This window comes from Thalassophryne amazonica, chromosome 5 (assembly GCF_902500255.1).
Source record: "Thalassophryne amazonica chromosome 5, fThaAma1.1, whole genome shotgun sequence".
Classification (NCBI taxonomy): domain Eukaryota; kingdom Metazoa; phylum Chordata; class Actinopteri; order Batrachoidiformes; family Batrachoididae; genus Thalassophryne; species Thalassophryne amazonica.
The window spans coordinates 125,573,681-125,592,170 of NC_047107.1; the positions used below are offsets into that span (position 1 = coordinate 125,573,681).

Genomic DNA, 18,490 nt, shown 5'->3' on the forward strand with positions numbered 1-18,490 from the left:
GTGTAAACCAGATATATTGCGTGCCCATCATGTCCACGTCACAAACTAAAATATGTTGTAGTGAATGCATACAGATTGGCCACGAATAAAGTGTTTTTATTACATCTGCTTTGCGGACAATCTGTGAATGCATAACAAACATGTCAGGTAAACCCAAAGTACTATATGTGGCAGAAAGGAACATACCTGCCAGTCAGTGCCAGTCCAGCTGTGTAGATCCACAAAGATGTAGCTGCTGCAATCCAGGACTTTTATTTAACACCAACAAAAGGAAGAGTTGCTGTTTAGCCACAACTCACACTGAAGTCTGTTTTCTGTGACACTCTCAAAAAAAAAAAAAAAAACACTGTCTCACACCCCAAGCAGCCTCCCCCCTCCCGCTCCCCAAACTCATGAACAGTTAATCCTCGCATGACAAAATGAACATTAACTCCGTGATCAACTTGTCCAAGTCCAGCAAATGCTCCAGAGCCTGTATTATTGGTGTGAATAGTGATGCTGACAGCCCGAGTGCGCTTATTTTATGTCCGCAATGCAGATGCTGTGCACACGCAACACATGCGCGATGCATTCATAACACACCCGTAATACTGCCGTGATAATCTCAATGTGTCGGATCAGTTTCTTCACTACATACGTTATATAACCGTGACTGTTCATCATATATTCGCTATATATTATTAATATATCCATAATTCATACTGGGACATTTGTCATTTTTGGCCATTTTTGTTGCAGACGACAATGAACACCCGTAATTTGTGTACTCAATTCATGCGCAACTGATCCTCTCCCCAGTGGGACAGGGCCCTATACTACAAAACCAATACCACATGACTGGAGCTTGTCCACACAAACCAACACACCAGAACATGAACATGCACAGATATAGATGAACAAAGTATCTCAGACTCTCCTTAAATTGAAAGTGAAAGGATGAACTCCACAAATATATCAGGGAACAATGCAGTTTGATAGCCACATCTATGCTGTGGCTGCTGCTGCTGCTGCAGCTGTTAAGTCACTGTGGCACCATGTACCTGGCCACTCACCAGTGAGGCCTGCCCTCTGGTGTCCAAAGCAGTAGCCCTCTGGTGTTGAAGCTGTATACATTATCTATGCTGTACCGACCCAATTTATATAGGTTTTCACATAGTATTATCATTATATTGTTCAGCATTTGTGATGAAAAAAATACACATTCACATGCCATCAAGGAATGAATATAATGATAGTGATTTTTGAATCCACAGGAGACATTTTTCAACAGGCAGTATAAGTAAGATTAACAAATACATGCATTTGTAGGGGTGATTGTGCAGCAGAGGCATGGGGAAAAATTGGTTTTGTTATCAATTTCTTCTGAAGAACAAGCGTCTACAAAGTATGAAAACAGCAGGCGGCAATGTTGTTTCATGCATATTAGGGATGAAGGAGAGAAGATACAGCTTGCAAATACAAACCCAATTCCATTGAAGTTGGGATGTTGTGTAAAATGTAAATAAAAACAGAATACAATGATTTGCAAATCCTCTTCAACCTATATTCAATTGAATACACCACAAAGACAAGATATTTAATGTGCAAACTAGGGCTGCAACAAACAGTTATTTGGATCATCGATGAATCTGATGGGGTTTCGACATGATTAATCGGATTAGGGGGGAATTTTTTAAAAATATGCCAGGGAAACAATTTTTCTCTCCATCACTTTATTTAACAACAGAACATTATTTGAAAACTTAAAATACTTGAAAATCAACAAATCGTCAAATGTCCCTTGGCTGTTGAAATATAAAATAATAAAGAATAAAACAGTTTATAATAAAGAACAAAAATAATTATTTCAAATGGCATTGCTTTATCAAAGTGCTGAGTTGCCATAAAACAACACTGAAACATATAAATGTTATAAAATATATGGTGAAAAAAGAGGTATTTTTGTTGCTGCAAATGAGCAATTACCATAGCCAGTTAACCATAAAACCTAAATCAAAAACTGTAGCCTGACTCATTATATGTGCAACATTCTCTGTATAACTTGTAAACTATGTGGTCATTTCACAATGACACATGTGACTCATGTCTCTTTCTCTAAAATTGTATTGTAGCATTATTAGTTATTATTACTATTATTATTGTTGCTATTATTATAAATATATAAATAAAAATAAATGGAAAAATATTATAATTTGTAATACATTTGACTCTTACAACAACAAACACTGAGCCATTAATTATTATATAGAAAACAAATGCACAAACATGCTGAAATGCCAGCAGCTTAATGCTAATTTTAACACTGAAAATGCCATAGACATGCTAATGCATTAGCATTGGCGTTAGCATAAAATACATCTATCAACTGTTTCAGAAATCCATAACAGGTCAGTTTAACATAAAAAAAAGGTAAATATTCCTCACAGACATGCTCTTTAGGGCTTTAGTGGGGAAAAATTAAGATAAAGTGAAATAAAACAAATGAAACCAACGAAGCAGCTGCTCAAAGCACTCCTTCATTGGTTCAAGATTCAAAGCAAAGCTTGGTTGATTATATGGAAGAAAAAAAACATTTGCGCTAAAACAAAGTTATTTAGCAACTAATCGATGACTAAATTAGTTGACAACTATTTTAATAATTGATTTTAATCGATTAACTCGATTAGTTGTTTCAGCTCTAGCGCAAACTGATAAACTTTATTGTTTTGTACAAATATTTGCTCATACTGAAATGATGCCTGCAACACGTTTCAAAAAGCTGGGACAGTGGTATGTTTACCACTGTGTTACATCACCTGTCCTTCTAACAACACTCAATAAGCGTTTGGGAACTGAGGACACTAATTGTTGAAGCTTTGTAGGTGGAATTCTTTCCCATTCATGCTTGATGTACGACTTCAGTTTTCAACAGTCTGGGGTCTCCGTTGTATTTTGCGCTTCATAATGCTCCACACATTTTCAATGGGCGACAGGTCTGGACTGCAGGCAGGCCAGTCTAGTACCTGCACTCTTTTACTACGAAGCCACGCTATTGTAACACATGCAGAATGTGGCTTGGCATTGTCTTGCTGAAATGAGCAGGGACGTCCCTGAAAAAGACATTGCTTGGATGGCAGCATGTGTTGCTCCAAAACCTGGATGTACCTTTCAGTATTGATGGTTCCATCACAGATGTGTAAGTTGCCCATGCCATGGGCACCAACACACCCCCATACCTTCACAGATGCTGGCTTTTGAACTTTGCACTGGTAACAATCTGGATGGTCTTTTTCCTCTTTTGTCTGGAGGACACGACGTCTGTCCATTTCAAATGAGCTCGGGCCCAGAGAAGGCGACGGTGTTTCTGGATGTTGTTGATGTTTGGCTTTCGCTTTGCATGGTAGAGTTTTAACTTGCACTTGTTGTAGCGACGAACTGTGTTAACTGACAGTGGTTTTCTGAAGTGTTACTGAGCCCACGTGGTAAGATCCTTTACACAAGGATGTCAGTTTTTAATGCAGTGCCGCCTGAAGGATCGAAGGTCACGAGCATTCAATGTTGGTTTCCGGCCTTGCTGCTTATGTGTAGAAAGTTCTCCAGATTCTCTGAATCTTCTGATTATATTATGGACTGTAGATGATGGAATCCCTAAATTCCTTGCAACTGAACGTTGAGAAACTTTGTTCTTAAACTGTTGGACAATTTTTTTTATCACGCAGTTGTTCACAAAGTGGTGATCCTCGAACCCATCTTTACTTATGAACAGCTGAGCCTTTTGGGGATGCTCCTTTTATACCCAATCATGACACTCACCTGTTTCCAATTAACCTGTTCACCTGTGGAATGTTCCAAACAGGTGTTCTTTGAGCATTCATCAACTTTCCCCATCGTTTGTTGCCCCTGTCCCAGCTTTTTTGAAATGTGTTGCAGGCATCCATTTCAAAATGAGCAAATATTTGCACAAAAACAAAAACGTCTGTCAGTTTGAACATTAAATATCTTGTCTTTGTGGTGTATTCAGTTGAATATAGGTTGAAGAGGATTTGCAAATCATTGTATTCTGTTTTTATTTACATTTTACACAACGTCCCAACTTCATTGGAATAGGGGTTGTAAGAAGCTATGAATTCAGCAGTTCAAATATCAAAGATATGAGTTTTCATTGCCTTTCTTGAGCAAAATCAAGCAAACCTTGGGAAAACATGAAAAAGCCAATTTTTATGCAAATTGGGCTGTGAAAGAGTAGAGATACAGCATGCCAACAGCAATTATTGAACTCAGCAGGTCAAAACACAAAAGAATCAGCCTGTTGTCTGCTTTTACAGTTTTTCTCAATTGCTAAGACATTTCTCTGAAGCTGCTCTCCTTTTCTTTAAACTGTGAACACAAAACCCAATTTTGAAGCTACATTCATACAGTTTTTTTTTAATTGCTAAAACACATTTAAAATACAACACTTTTCTAAAGCTACATACACAAAACCACACCTTTTTTCAAAACACAAACTGTCACACCAACACTATATGCATCATTACACACTACAACAAAACAACTGAAAACACAATGTTCAGTGTGTGAGAATGTCCTTTTTACGTTTGTTCGCAACTGCCAAAGCATAGTATCTGTATGTGAACAGTATCTGTTCTCAAAATATATTACTGTAGAGTATGTAGCATTCATAGATTTGTGTGTTTCATATGAACAGTATGAATCTACAGAGAATACAGTATGTACACTACTGTACTGTATCACAACTCAATGCAAACACTACAGAGGATCCATTACACACAATACTCATTGAAGACACAATGTTCAGGGTGTGATGGTTTTTTCATTTATTGAACTATACCACACACACACATCACTGTGCGGCATCACATCGTTGAGCAGGGGCAGGCCACAGGACCTCATCTATGTCGCAGGCATGATGGTGCAAGTTTGCCTTGCTCCTCTCCCTCCTTGGCCTGCTCCTCTCCCTCCTTGGCCTGCTCCTCTCCTTCCTTGGCCTGCTCCATCTCCTTCCTTGGCCTGCTCCATCTCCTCTTCCTCTGATTCTGCCTCTGTCCACTGTGGTACTGTATACGTTTGGAACAAACTGCACACTGAACTGGCTTCTATAGGTGTTTGCATCACTTGAGCTTTAAATTGAGAATCTGAGCAGAGTTTTATGCAACTTGTGTTTTAGCAAGGCAAAATGTGTTTAGATTTATGAAAAAAGGAGGACTGCGTTTTGTGAATTGTGTCTTCATGTGAAATGTGTTTATGGTTTTGGCAAATGGGGGCTAGTTTTATTAAATGTGCTTAGAGAACTGGTCATTTGGTTTAGAGAATTGGGTTTTGTGTTTTAGTAATTTAAAAAAAAACTGTACTGTTCTTTGTCTTCCACTTCAACCACAAACTCTCCTTCTCAGATTTCTATCCATTGCAGTGCCTCACAAACCAGTGCTCTCTGAACTGGCTTATAGATGTTCCCTCACATCACTGGACACAAGTATGATCACTTTTGAGTTGCTGTGTTCAACCGCTAACATCAGTTTGACTGTGTTTGACTTTTGCCAGGTGTGCTCACCATCATACAACACAGGTGCATCACAATGAAAACGTGTTGGCAAGTTGTGTCTAAACAGGTGAAAAGTGCTTATGGTTTTGCCAAAAGAGTGACTGATTCAATCAGTGGGTTCAAGCAACTGAGCATTTGTTTCAAACAACAGGGTTTAATGTTTTAGCAATTGAGAAAAACTGTAACAGAAAAAGCCTTGGGTAGTCTACTTATCTGAAAATAGAACCTAACTAACTAAACCTAACTACCTAAACCTAAAGCTAAATAACAACTGACCTACTAATGTCACACATTGAGTTTCTGCCGTCACTCACCTGGCAGAAAATGAGCATATTCCATATTTTACAGCCTTTTCTGTAGGCAGTCAGCTTCTTCTCCATCTCATCTGAGAGAGAGAGAGAGAGAGAGAGAGAGAGAGAGAGAGAGAGAGAGAGAGAGAGAGGTGTCACTTTCCCAATCTAATGGTGACACACACAAATTGTCCGTCCCTCGAGACATGCGAGTGGAAAAACAATGAGTCATTGCTCTTTCCTCCTCCAGCAGGCTGAAATGTATTCCATCCTCACCTCGTCCACATTCATACCATCACATCAATTTTCACTTCACAGTCAAGTTAGATATATATATATATATATATAAAAAAAAAAATCATTATAGCAGTGCAGCACTCGTTACGCCACACACCACTTTCAAGGACAAAATTACATCTGTAGATTTTCAATTGTGCAACATGAACACACTCCAAAGGTTTGAGTTACTGGGAAAAGGATCACAATTGTCTGAAGTGTCTAGTGCATTTAATCACCAAAATTTAATGGCCCCTTTATCTAATAACAACTAAGCCTGCTAACAGCTGATTATGAATGAATGAATGAATTTATTCTGCACAGACCCAAAATAACAAATTAACCTCACAACGAAAACAAAGAAAACAATCCGACAACACGCCCATGTGCCCAAAAGGATGTGGGCAGAAGCAAAAGCTTATAAACGCCCACCCCTTTAACCAAAAGAGCAAAATGTATACATATTCACATAAAAATATACATATACCCATGATAACTAATACAAAATTTAAATTACTCAGTGAACTAAAATTTCAAAACACAAACACCATGCACAAAGCCAAACAAAACTAAATCAATAAACCTAATTCATCACACCATAACAAGAAATTAAATGATTTTTGTAGAGCCTTTTAAAGCCAACCAAGTTACCGAGTTATTTTATCCAGGCACAAATTCCAAATATTTACAGTAGTTCGAATCTTCGATTTTTGAAATAATAATGTTCCTCACAAATTATAACTGGAGTCTCTCATTTTGAACAGGTCCTGGACATGTTGTGGTAAAAGGTTATTTTTTACTTTAAATGCTATAATCAATCAGGTCCCAAAATTTTAAAATGTGTAAACAGACAAACAATGGATTTGTTGGCTCATGATATGGTTTATTACTAATAATTCTTATGGCTTTGTTTGTAGTAAAAATATTGAATTTGTATTTGTTTTGTAGGTGGTTCCCCAAATGTCAATACAATAGGTCATGTACGGAACAAGTAATGATATAAGGTAACTAATGACTGTTGGGGGAGGAAGTCTTGTGCTTTATACAAAATGGCAATTGTTGTGACATTTTTGATTTAACAATTTATATATGTTTTCCAACTCAATTTCTTGTCAATGAAAATCCCAAGAAATTTAGTTTCCTTTACAAGTTCAATTTCAATATCAATATCATGTACTAGTACATTTCTACATAAATTCCTGGGTTTGTTTCCAAATATGATACACTTTGTTTTACCAAAATGAAGCGATCATTTATTTGAATCAAACCATTCTGTCCCAAACCTGTCCCAAATGATCCCCACTTCAAAACACAGTCAATTTCAATTTATTTTCATTTCTATAGCGCCATATCACAACAAAGTTGCATCAAAGCGCTTCACACAAGTAAGGTCTAACCTTATCAACCAACCTTAGTAGCAGAACCTTCGAGTCGAGACAAGATCCCAGCGATAGCCATCTAGCCAACATCGGGCCGAGACGGCCTCCAGCGGCAGCTAACATCCAGCCGAGAGGGCCTTCAGTGGCAGCTAACCGCAAGCCAAAACCGGCCTCCAGCGATAGTCCGCCGACCAACATATCGGGCCGAGACAGGTCTCCAGCGGCAGCTAGCCAGCCAACCAGCTATCATTGAGCCAAGAGGGCCCCCAGTGGCAGCTAACCAGTTAACCGCGAGTCAAGTCAGCCCCCAGTGATAGCCACCCAGCCAACATTGGGCCAAGACATGCCTTCAGTGGCAGCTAACCAGCTAACATCCAGCCCAGAGGGGCTTCAGTGGCAGCTAACTGCAAGCCGAGACCAGCCTCCAGCGATAGCCCGCCAGCCAACATCTGGTCGAGACGGGCCTCCGGCAGCAGGTAACCAGCTAACTTTGGTTTGACTGTGGTGGGAACTCTGACAGCCCGATGTGGCTCGCTTTCAGCCTACATCTGGAGGTCAGTGGTAAAGACAGCAACATGCCCCCGAAAAGAGCCCAGTCATTGTAGGAAGTTGAGGAGATAAACCAGTCTCTCAACTTCATCACAGAGGAACTTTCTGCTGTTAGGCAACAGTATCGCAGAAAGACTCGCGGACCTGGAACAGTACACCAGGGTGTACTGTTCCAAAATCAAACCCCTGTCATATGTATGGGCAGTGTCCACAGAGAGTGAGAGAGAACCCTGTGAGCTGGATTCTAGCTCCACAGAGAAACAGGTGGCTGAGTTTCTATGGTCCAAAATACAAAATCACTCTGCTGAAACAAGGAAGAAAGCTGAAGGGAATGAATGTCTTCATGAATGAGCATCGAGCCAAACACAACTCTGATATAACCTGGAATGCACAACAAGTCAAAAAACAGAAAAAAAATGACAAAACACGTGGACTTCAAATTGCAAAGTATTCATAAAACTGAACAGGACCCCCGAGGAAGCCAGAGTGATCTGCTACAAAGCATCACTGGACTGAACAAATACCAATGAATGTCACTGGATTATACTGCATCATCATGGTATGGACTGGACTGGACACGGAGGTAACAAACAAAACACAACCATGACTTCACGCCTTGACCGAACTCACTATACACCTGGGGAAATGAACCACTTTACACAGAGGATATGTGACTATGAACAACTGGAACTGAAAACCTTTGAGTACACCGATCACAGCATTATGGACTTGGAACAGGATATTGACCCGGACAATCATTTTTTCTCCACCATTAACAATATTTGCTGCTACACAGATGATCAATACAACCAGGATAGGTACAGTAGAGATACAGTACGTGCTTTTTTTCCCAGAATCACAAGACCCACTAGGATTACATCTACTTCTGCTACTCTCATTGACAACATATTTACAAATGACATTGATAACAACGCAATTAGTGAATTATTAATTAATGACATTAGTGACTATCTCCCAGTATTTACAGTTAATAATATAAACCTTGGGAAAAAATAGACCAAAAATTGAATACAGATGAGTAAAGACAGAGGAATCCATAAACTCACTAAGAAATGAACTGTTGGAACAGAACTGGGATACAGTATATAATGATAACAATGTTGAAATGTTATCCAAAGAAAATTACATATTTTGAACAATTTCACAGTGATGATTAGGTCTGACAGAGTGCCACACCTCCATCTCATTTATTCGCCCTATTTCTAGCAAAAAAATCATAACCCTCAAACTGGACAGATTCAACATCATCTTTTAACCACGTCTCAGTAACTGCAATAACTGAAAAATATTTATTAGCAGTTTTTAAACAGTCCTGAATTTTTGAGAAATTCAAAGAAAGCCTTCTGCTATTAAAATGTATAATAGAGAATGTCCCATTTATGAAGGATTAATGCTTAAATTGTTCCTCAGTGAAATTATTACAAAGATTATTTCTATTTTCAAGAAAAAACAATCCGGATCAATATTATTTTCAATATTATGAAATCTGTGTTCGGCATCATCAAAAACATGCAGGAGTAAATTGTAAAGAATCAGTTAAAATCATAAAAGAAATATAATTCACAGTCCAAGAAATGCACTTAAAGTATAACTTCATGATATGAGCCTAAACATGATATAGAATTCCTCAAAATTTATCCCATAACAAAAGATGAAGAAAAAAAAAGATGAGAAGACCACTCAAAGCAAGCAAGAAACAGACTAACTGATTAAAACTAACACAGCATAGAAAGAAAAAAAAGAAAAAGAAATTACACTCACCAAGGATGTCATCAAACGTGGCATGTTCATGGTCCTTTAAACGAAACGAGACAAATATTAAAAGGCTTGTTGAGAGACAAAAGAATGTAACCAAAACAACCTGAATTTCTAAACAAAGGGTAACCTCAATCACAGTCACTGAGCTTAAGCATAAAAAGAAAAATACAATATTGGCCTAAAGACCTTGGGTCCCCATCACAGAAATGTGTGCAGTCCCACATACCTATTTGTGAGTGGATAATATTTTCATGCAGCCGTGTTGTAATAAGAATGTAACAAGGCAACTTCAAACGGCACTGTAATAATCACCGTGGGGACGAGTTTCCAAGTTTTTATTGTGGAGACCAATTTGTGTGCAAGGCATAATTCTATTGGTTTGGAAAAGGTGTAGAACAGATGCGGAGGTTTTAGTGAAAAGGGCACGAAGGCTACAGTGCCAGAGTAGGAACTTGACCTAGACCTTCAAGGGATGCATTCTTGCTGAAAATAAAATACCTGGAAATTTATAGAGGCCAGTGTTCATTGTATACAGACTCAATTTTTGGCTCTGTGACCTTCAAAACTTGGTGAAGGTCATTCATCATTAAACTTTACCTATACCTTCAAGAGAGGTATCCCTTCTCCAAATTTGGTAAACGTGTCTCAGATCAATAAAAAGTTATAGGGAGTAGAGATTTTTGAACAAATTTTGGCTTCACCTAAAACTAGGCGAAGGCCATTTGTCATTGAATCGGACCTAGATCTTCAAGAGATGTATCCGTGCTCCCAATTTTGTAAACTTAAGTTATTTCTTTGACAACTAATTGGGAGTCCAATTTTGCCGTGGTTTTTGGCCCTATGTCCTCCAAAATTAGGTGAAGGTCAGTCATCATTTGAGTTGGCATCGACCTTGAAGAGATGTATATTTGCTGAAAATTTGTAGTAGAGAAGCTTGAATCTTCGACTGGACTGGGTTGCTTGACGTGAGGACGTTTAAAGACGTTTTAGAATAAAACCTTTTTATATTTTATTTTTTAAAATAAAAATATTTATTCTTAAATTTTATTCTTCTCTACAAGAGTCAAGACAGAAGTCAGACTACCAGAGCAAGAATTTTAGCTGAGGAAGCTTCTGTGATTTGAAGCGAAACGTCCTCACATCAAGCAACCCAGTCCAGTCGAAGATTCAAGCTTCTGTACTATGGAAACCACCTGGACAACTGAGAGCCTACACAGAAACATTGCTGAAAATTTGATTAACCTGGTTGAAATCCTTGGAAAGTTATTAAGGGCAGAGTCGTCATCACATACAGACACTGCGAGCCTCAATATCTGGTCAAGGTCATTCCCCATCGAGCTTGACCTAGACCTTCAAGAGGTGCATCCTTGTTGCAAATCTGCTAAACTTGTCTGAAATCTTTGAAAGGTTTTAGGGAATACAGACTTTAGGACGGGCAGATGCATAGATGGACAGACAGCATTCTATGTCCCTTTGTTGGGCAACGAGGGACAAAAAGGCATTGGGAGTGCAAACAACAACTCTCTGCTCTTTTACATTTTCAATCACATAAAAATGATCAAAAGTTTATTTTATTTACATGTAACAATTTTGCATAACGAGCTGTTTGAATGATGAAATAAATCAAGCTGTGTGATGTAACACTTACATAAAGAATGGGGATGATGGAGGGGTCGTCTCTGCGGATGATGTTGGGTATATATTCGGCTTTTGGGACCTTGGAAGATATCAGCTGAGGAAAGAGTAAGAATGTTTATCTGTTTATTTTACTTTTCTTATTTGTGTTATCAGTTATGCTTTATGTTGGGTTTTGCTTTCTGTTTTCATGTAGTTTGTTTTTCTCTTAGCTTGTTTAACTTCAACTTCAACTTTTTTTCTTGTATAGCGCCAAATCACAACAAACAGTTGCCCCAAGGCCTCCACATTGCAAGGCAAGGCCATACAATAATTATGAAACACAGTCTACGTCTAAAGCAACATAACCAAGGGATGGTCCAGGGTCACCCGATCCAGCCCTAACTATAAGCCTTAGCGAAAAGGAAAGTTTTAAGCCTAATCTTAAAAGTAGAGAGGGTATCTGTCTCCCTGATCTGAATTGGGAGCTGGTTCCACAGGAGAGGAGCCTGAAAGCTGAAGGCTCTGCCTCCCATTCTACTCTTACAAACCCTAGGAACTACAAGTAAGCCCGCAGTCTGAGAGCGAAGCGCTCTAATGGGGTAATATGGTACTATGAGGTCCCTAAGATAAGATGGGACCTGATTATCAAAACCTTATAAGTAAGAAGAAGAATTTTAAATTCTATTCTAGCATTAACAGGAAGCCAATGAAGGGAGGCCAACACGGGTGAGATATGCTCTCTCCTGCTAGTCCCCGTCAGTACTCTAGCTGCAGCATTCTGAACCAACTGAAGGCTTTTTAGGGAACTTTTAGGACAACCTGATAATAATGAATTACAATAGTCCAGCCTAGAGGAAACAAATGCATGAATTAGTTTTTCAGCATCACTCTGAGACAAGACCTTTCTGATTTTAGAGATATTGCGTAAATGCAAAAAGGCAGTCCTACATATTTGTTTAATATGCGCTTTGAATGACATATCCTGATCAAAATAACTCCAAGATTTCTCACAGTATTACTAGAGATCAGGGAAATGCCATCCAGAGTAACGATCTGGTTAGACACCATGCTTCTAAGATTTGTGGGGCCAAGTACAATAACTTCAGTTTTATCTGAGTTTAAAAGCAGGAAATTAGAGGTCATCCATGTCTTTATGTCTGTAAGACAATCCTGCAATTTAGCTAATTGGTGCGTATCCTCTGGCTTCATGGATAGATAAAGCTGGGTATCATCTGCGTAACAATGAAAATTTAAGCAATACCGTCTAATAATACTGCCCAAGGGAAGCATGTATAAAGTGAATAAAATTGGTCCTAGCACAGAACCTTGTGGAACTCCATAATTAACTTTAGTCTGTGAAGAAGATTCCCCATTTACATGAACAAACTGTAATCTATTAGACAAATATGATTCAAACCACCGCAGCGCAATGCCTTTAATACCTATGACTATTTACCACCTTGTTTTCATAGTTTAGTTTTGCTTAAGTATTTAGGTTTCGTTTCCAGTTCTCACGTTCATGCCTGGTTCTTGGTTATGTTTTTCTGCCCTCAGTTTTTAATTTTACTCTTGTTCATAGTAATATTATATTCAGTTGTAGCTCTGTTCATAGTTCTGTTTCACTCCATGCCCTGCACCTGCTCTATGTTTTCATCCCTCACGCATCTCTGTCTGTGTTGTCACGTCATGTCACTCCACTAGCTCTGTGCCCTCTTCTCACACTTTGACCCAGTCTGCTTTGTGTTTTCATTTACTCACGCTCTTGGCACCTGTACACATATCTTTGCCTATTACATCACTCCGCTTTGCGCACTCCCTTCCTCACCATCTTGCCCCATCCATACTCTTTGTTCACCAGCCACGCCCCTTTCTAGATCCTACTCACGTGCACCTTGTTAACAGCTGCCTATTTAATCTCCTCCCAGCCACCCCACATTTGTTGTTGCCAGTGTGTTGTCGCTTCTTGCACACATAACAGCCTTTTGTTCTCAGTCCTTTTTTTGCCAAGCCATGTACCGATTATTGCTCTGCTCTCCTTGACCACGCCTTTTGCCTCGTCTTTGATTACTGTGTTTGCTCGTGCCTTGAACCCTGCTTGATCATGACTGTGTTTTTGTCCGACCCCACTTGTACCTCTGCTCCGCTGCTTGACCACCTGTGCACCGAACCAAAGCCTGAAATAAAGACCATGTTTTTTCCTACTCCTGCGCCAGGTCTGGGAGTCTGCTTTGTGGGTCCAGTTGCTACGGTTGCCGGACAGCCGCCCGGCCTGACAGTCCCTTAATGTCAAAAAGCTTTTTATTTTCCTTTGTCTTTTTTTTTTATCTCAAATGTGCCAATTACCACGAAGCTCTCACCATAATTTTGGGAGGTATAAAGTCGTCTTCAGCACAGGCCAGTCTCTCTGTCTCTCTGTCCTTCTCCCACTCAGTGTCCTCATCCAGCCCTTCATCCAATGTCCCTGAGGAGGGCTGAAGCTCGCCACCTGATGCACACGCGCACGCACACACACACACACACACGCACGCACGCACGCACAACAACAAAGGGTGAGATGAAAGGAAAACACACAAAGCACATTAGAGGAGGGTGCACCTGTTATTTCATGCTTTCATCGTAGAGTGAGAGGAACAACAGGTTAAAAGTAGACTGCAGACATAAAAAGGAAATTATTCTCTATTTATGCACTCGGTGAGTCACAACACAAAGCAACATGCAGACGAACAGACGGGTTCAAACATGAGGATGACGAACAGCAGGTAGAGCAGGACAAGCACGGCGGACGCACACGAAGCACAAGTTTGTGATTTCACTGTAAGTATGAGTTTGTTTCTTGTGTTTTGATGGCGTGAGCAGCTGGATTTGGCATGTAAGAGCACAAACAATATTTCTATCTTTGTGAGGACGTGGTACTAAAGGTTTTGACCCTCCGTCTGAGGCCCATTTGCTCACTTGTTACTAGTTTTATCATTAAGTTAAGGAGAAGTCATGTCTAGTTTGGAAGCATGCGCTGGTGCCACACACTGACGCATCCACCACAGGATAGAATTGGTCTGGGTCCCAGACGGCAACCGCCCAGCCAAGAAAACCAGTCCATCCCCACCTCTTGAAAGTAACCATCTATCTGTCGCAGTCTTCAGCAATGAAGTACCAATGTGTTGGATCACGCACAGAGAAATGCACCACATGAGGGAAATTCAAGTGATTCTCCTCATCCAAGTCTCCCTCAATAAGCGTTCATTTGACACAAAATTATTCCAAAGGAACCTAGAGCCCCTCAGAAAAGATACATTAACAAAGACAGCTACTTGTCGCCTTATGTCACCGGCTACCATCCAAGTCTCACGACCATACAGTCAGACACCAAGCACCGGGACCCTAAAGACTTGGACCTTCATTCTCCATCAGAGACATCTGCATCACCAAACTCCTCTGTCCAGTGTCCTCATGACTGCATGTGTTCTTCACAAGAGTCTCCTGATTTCAAAGGCCAAGGACCCAGAGACATGACTGCCACTGCAGTGATAAATGAGTGCCTCCACAAATTCATTCATTTCATTGCATACAGATACACTTCTGGTGGTAGGCTTGAGAAAAGTCTGAATGTCAGAGGTAGAAGAAGACCTAAGCCCAATATAGGCCCTGAGGTCCTTTGCTGCTGGTGCTTATAACAGGATTCTGTAGTGTGAAATGGATGAGAGTTCACAACTCCCGCTGGACATGATGCTGGCTTATTTAACCCAGCCAAGGCTGGTACCCATTTACAGCTGGGTGGACTGGGATGATGCAGATGAAGTGTCTTGTCTAAGATCAGAAATAGGCAAGTCAAATCTGGGAGCATGCACTGGTACTGCACTTTAATGCATCAACAAGGCAGACAACTGGTACATCCCCACACCTCTAATATAAACAACTGCTGCAGTCAGGTTTCAGAATTCATCATAGTACAGAAACAGCATTAGTGAAGGTTACAAATGATCTTCTTATGGCCTCAGACAGTTTAAGCATTGCTTAAATTTTCATTGTTACGCAGATGATCGTTTTGACAGTTGGGGTTTTTCTGTAATTATTGTATGGCTTTACCTTGCAATATGAAGCGCCTTGGAGCAACTGTTTGTTGTGATTTGGCGCTATATAAATAAAACTGATTTGATTTGATGATACCCAGCTTTATCTATCCATGAAGCCAGAGGACACACACCAATTAGTTAAACTGCAGGATTGTCTTACAGACATAAAGACATGGATGACCTCTAATTTCCTGCTTTTAAACTCAGATAAAACTGAAGTTATTGTACTTGGCCCCACAAATCTTAGAAACATGGTGTCTAACCAGATCCTTACTCTGGATGGCATTACCCTGACCTCTAGTAATACTGTGAGAAATCTTGGAGTCATTTTTGATCAGGATATGTCCTTCAATGCGCATATTAAGCAAATATGTAGGACTGCTTTTTTGCATTTGCGCAATATCTCTAAAATTAGAAAGGTCTTGTCTCAGAGTGATGCTGAAAAACTAATTCATGCATTTATTTCCTCTAGGTTGGACTATTGTAATTCATTATTATCAGGTTGTCCTAAAAGTTCCCTGAAAAGCCTTCAGTTAATTCAAAATGCTGCAGCTAGAGTACTGACGGGGACTAGAAGGAGAGAGCATATCTCACCCATATTGGCCTCTCTTCATTGGCTTCCTGTTAATTCTAGAATAGAATTTAAAATTCTTCTTCTTACTTATAAGGTTTTGAATAATCAGGTCCCGTCTTATCTTAGGGACCTCATAGTACCATATCACCCCAATAGAGCGCTTCGCTCTCAGACTGCAGGCTTACTTGTAGTTCCTAGGGTTTGTAAGAGTAGAATGGGACTTTCCTTTTTGCTAAAGTTTATAGTTAGGGCTGGATTAGGTGACCCTGAACCATCCCTTAGTTATGCTGCTATAGACTTAGACTGCTGGGGGGTTCCCATGATGCACTGAGTGTTTCTTTCTCTTTTTGCTCTGTATGCACCACTCTGCATTTAATCATTAGTGACTGATCTCTGCTCCCCTCCACAGCATGTCTTTTTCCTGGTTCTCTCCCTCAGCCCCAACCAGTCCCAGCAGAAGACTGCCCCTCCCTGAGCCTGGTTCTGCTGGAGGTTTCTTCCTGTTAAAAGGGAGTTTTTCCTTCCCACTGTTGCTAAGTGTTTGCTCATAGGGGGTCGTTTTGACCGTTGGGGTTTTTCTGTAGTTATTGTATGGCTTTTGCCTTACAATATAAAGCGCCTTTGGGCAACGGCTTGTTGTGATTTGGCACTATATAAATAAAATTGATTTGATCCCCTTGGCCTTCTCCAGCCACTGGAGTCCTCAACACTCAGGCACCTATGATAGATAACATTATTAGGACTTGAACACAGGTCTACATATGGCTAGAACAACGTCTGTCCAACTGAGCTCTCTGAAGGTTACCGCTTGGTTTTAGCATTAAGGAAATGATTTGAGACACCTTTGAATGTAAGGGATGGAATTCAAAACCAAAGAAACACCAGCTGGAGGGGAGGAATCATGGTCTCTGCTAAGGTGTTCAGATAACATGAAGCCTCACAAGTATAGAAATAACTGCATGTGTTGTAGTAGTAGCTGTAAGATAGAGCGACAACTCACTGTCTCTGGAGTTGTGCAGTGAGTCAGGCTTGACAGGGGTGGGGTCACTCCACGAGCGGCTGAAACTCTTGGCTCGACGGTCAGAAAATGTTGCTAAAGTTTGGGGGGGGGAAGAAAAAGTCACTCACACACATGCATACACACTGAGCAAAGGCTAACTATGTTAGTCCTGCTGATTTATCCTCTACAGACATTAAAACATCCACTGAGTGGCCATTTCTTTTATTTTCAGAGATACAAAGTTTGCCATTATGTTGTGTTGACTTTGACACAGTAACTGAGCGGAACAACATCTTCAAATCTTTAACAGGCATTTGTTGCAATACATCTACTACTATAAGCAACAGGTCTGTCGCCGTGTCATTTTCACCAAGAGTTCCAGTTTAATACTAGAGCTCTTGGCATAATTCTGTTGTACCTGCATTAATGGTAAATGTCCAGCAGGTGGAGATATTGCTCCATGTCAAGAACCCTGAGTATAAGCTGCTGCGGGACACAATGACAAACCTGTTGCTTAAACTAGTAGATGTCACAGAATAACACTCAGACTTCTTCAAGTCAACAGACCAAAGATTATTTCATGTGCTTCAGTTTTACACATATTAATCAATTGTAAATAATTTACCAAGCAAAGTGTAAGTTTTTTGGATTTTTTAAAGCCTCCTCCTGCATGTACATACAGAATTTCTATTCTAATAAAATTAAAAACTGAAATAAATAAATAAATAAATAAACATATACACATACATACACACACACACACACACACACATATTATATACACATTTTAATTAGTGTTTACGCAAAGGCCAGTGATTGGCAATGATGTTGAGAAACTGTCAAGAGACGAAGTTTATTCTATTGTACAGGTGGAAAAAACTGTCAGAGCTACAAATCATGATGACTGTAAAAAAAATAAATAAATAAATAAATAAATAAAAATTGCAAATAATACAGTAATTTGAACGTTTGTTAGCATTCTTGGCTGTTCCACTACTCCTTGTAGGTGTTTGGGCCAGTTTTCACCAAACTTGTGTGCAATGAATGTTGACCCCAGAATAACCCTGAAGGAGTTTGGTTTAGCAAACGTCAAAGCCACTGGGGCCAAAGACGAAGACTTTGATTTTCATTCTGATGTTCATCAAACTTGATATATACATATATATATATACACACATATATATATATATATATATATATATATATATATATATATATACAAACACACATGAGGTATGTCAATAAACTAACGTACCTTTATATTTTTTTCAAAAACTATATGAATTTGAATCACGTGCGATTGCATCAGCCAACCTTGAACCCTCGTGCGCATGCGTGAGTTTTTTCACGCCTGTCGGTTACGTCATTCTCCTGTGGGCAGGCTTTGAGTGAGGAGTGGTCGACCCCTCCCATCGCA

The 18,490-nt window shown here is 39.7% G+C and overlaps 1 protein-coding gene across 3 annotated transcripts in view; it reads right to left on the minus strand.

Moving 5' to 3' along the window:
- Positions 1-18,490, minus strand: part of nsmfb (NMDA receptor synaptonuclear signaling and neuronal migration factor b) — a 165,500-nt gene that overhangs the window by 51,357 nt on the left and 95,653 nt on the right. For 2 of the 3 annotated variants that reach the window (XM_034171293.1, XM_034171291.1), the window contains 5 exons: positions 17,074-17,166; positions 13,787-13,914; positions 11,461-11,544; positions 9,816-9,849; positions 5,854-5,924 (listed from right to left, as the gene is read on the minus strand). In XM_034171293.1, coding sequence (XP_034027184.1) covers positions 5,854-5,924; positions 9,816-9,849; positions 11,461-11,544; positions 13,787-13,914; positions 17,074-17,166 — 410 coding nt within the window. The remainder of the gene's footprint in view (positions 1-5,853; positions 5,925-9,815; positions 9,850-11,460; positions 11,545-13,786; positions 13,915-17,073; positions 17,167-18,490) is intronic. The other variant, XM_034171294.1, reaches the window with a different exon arrangement.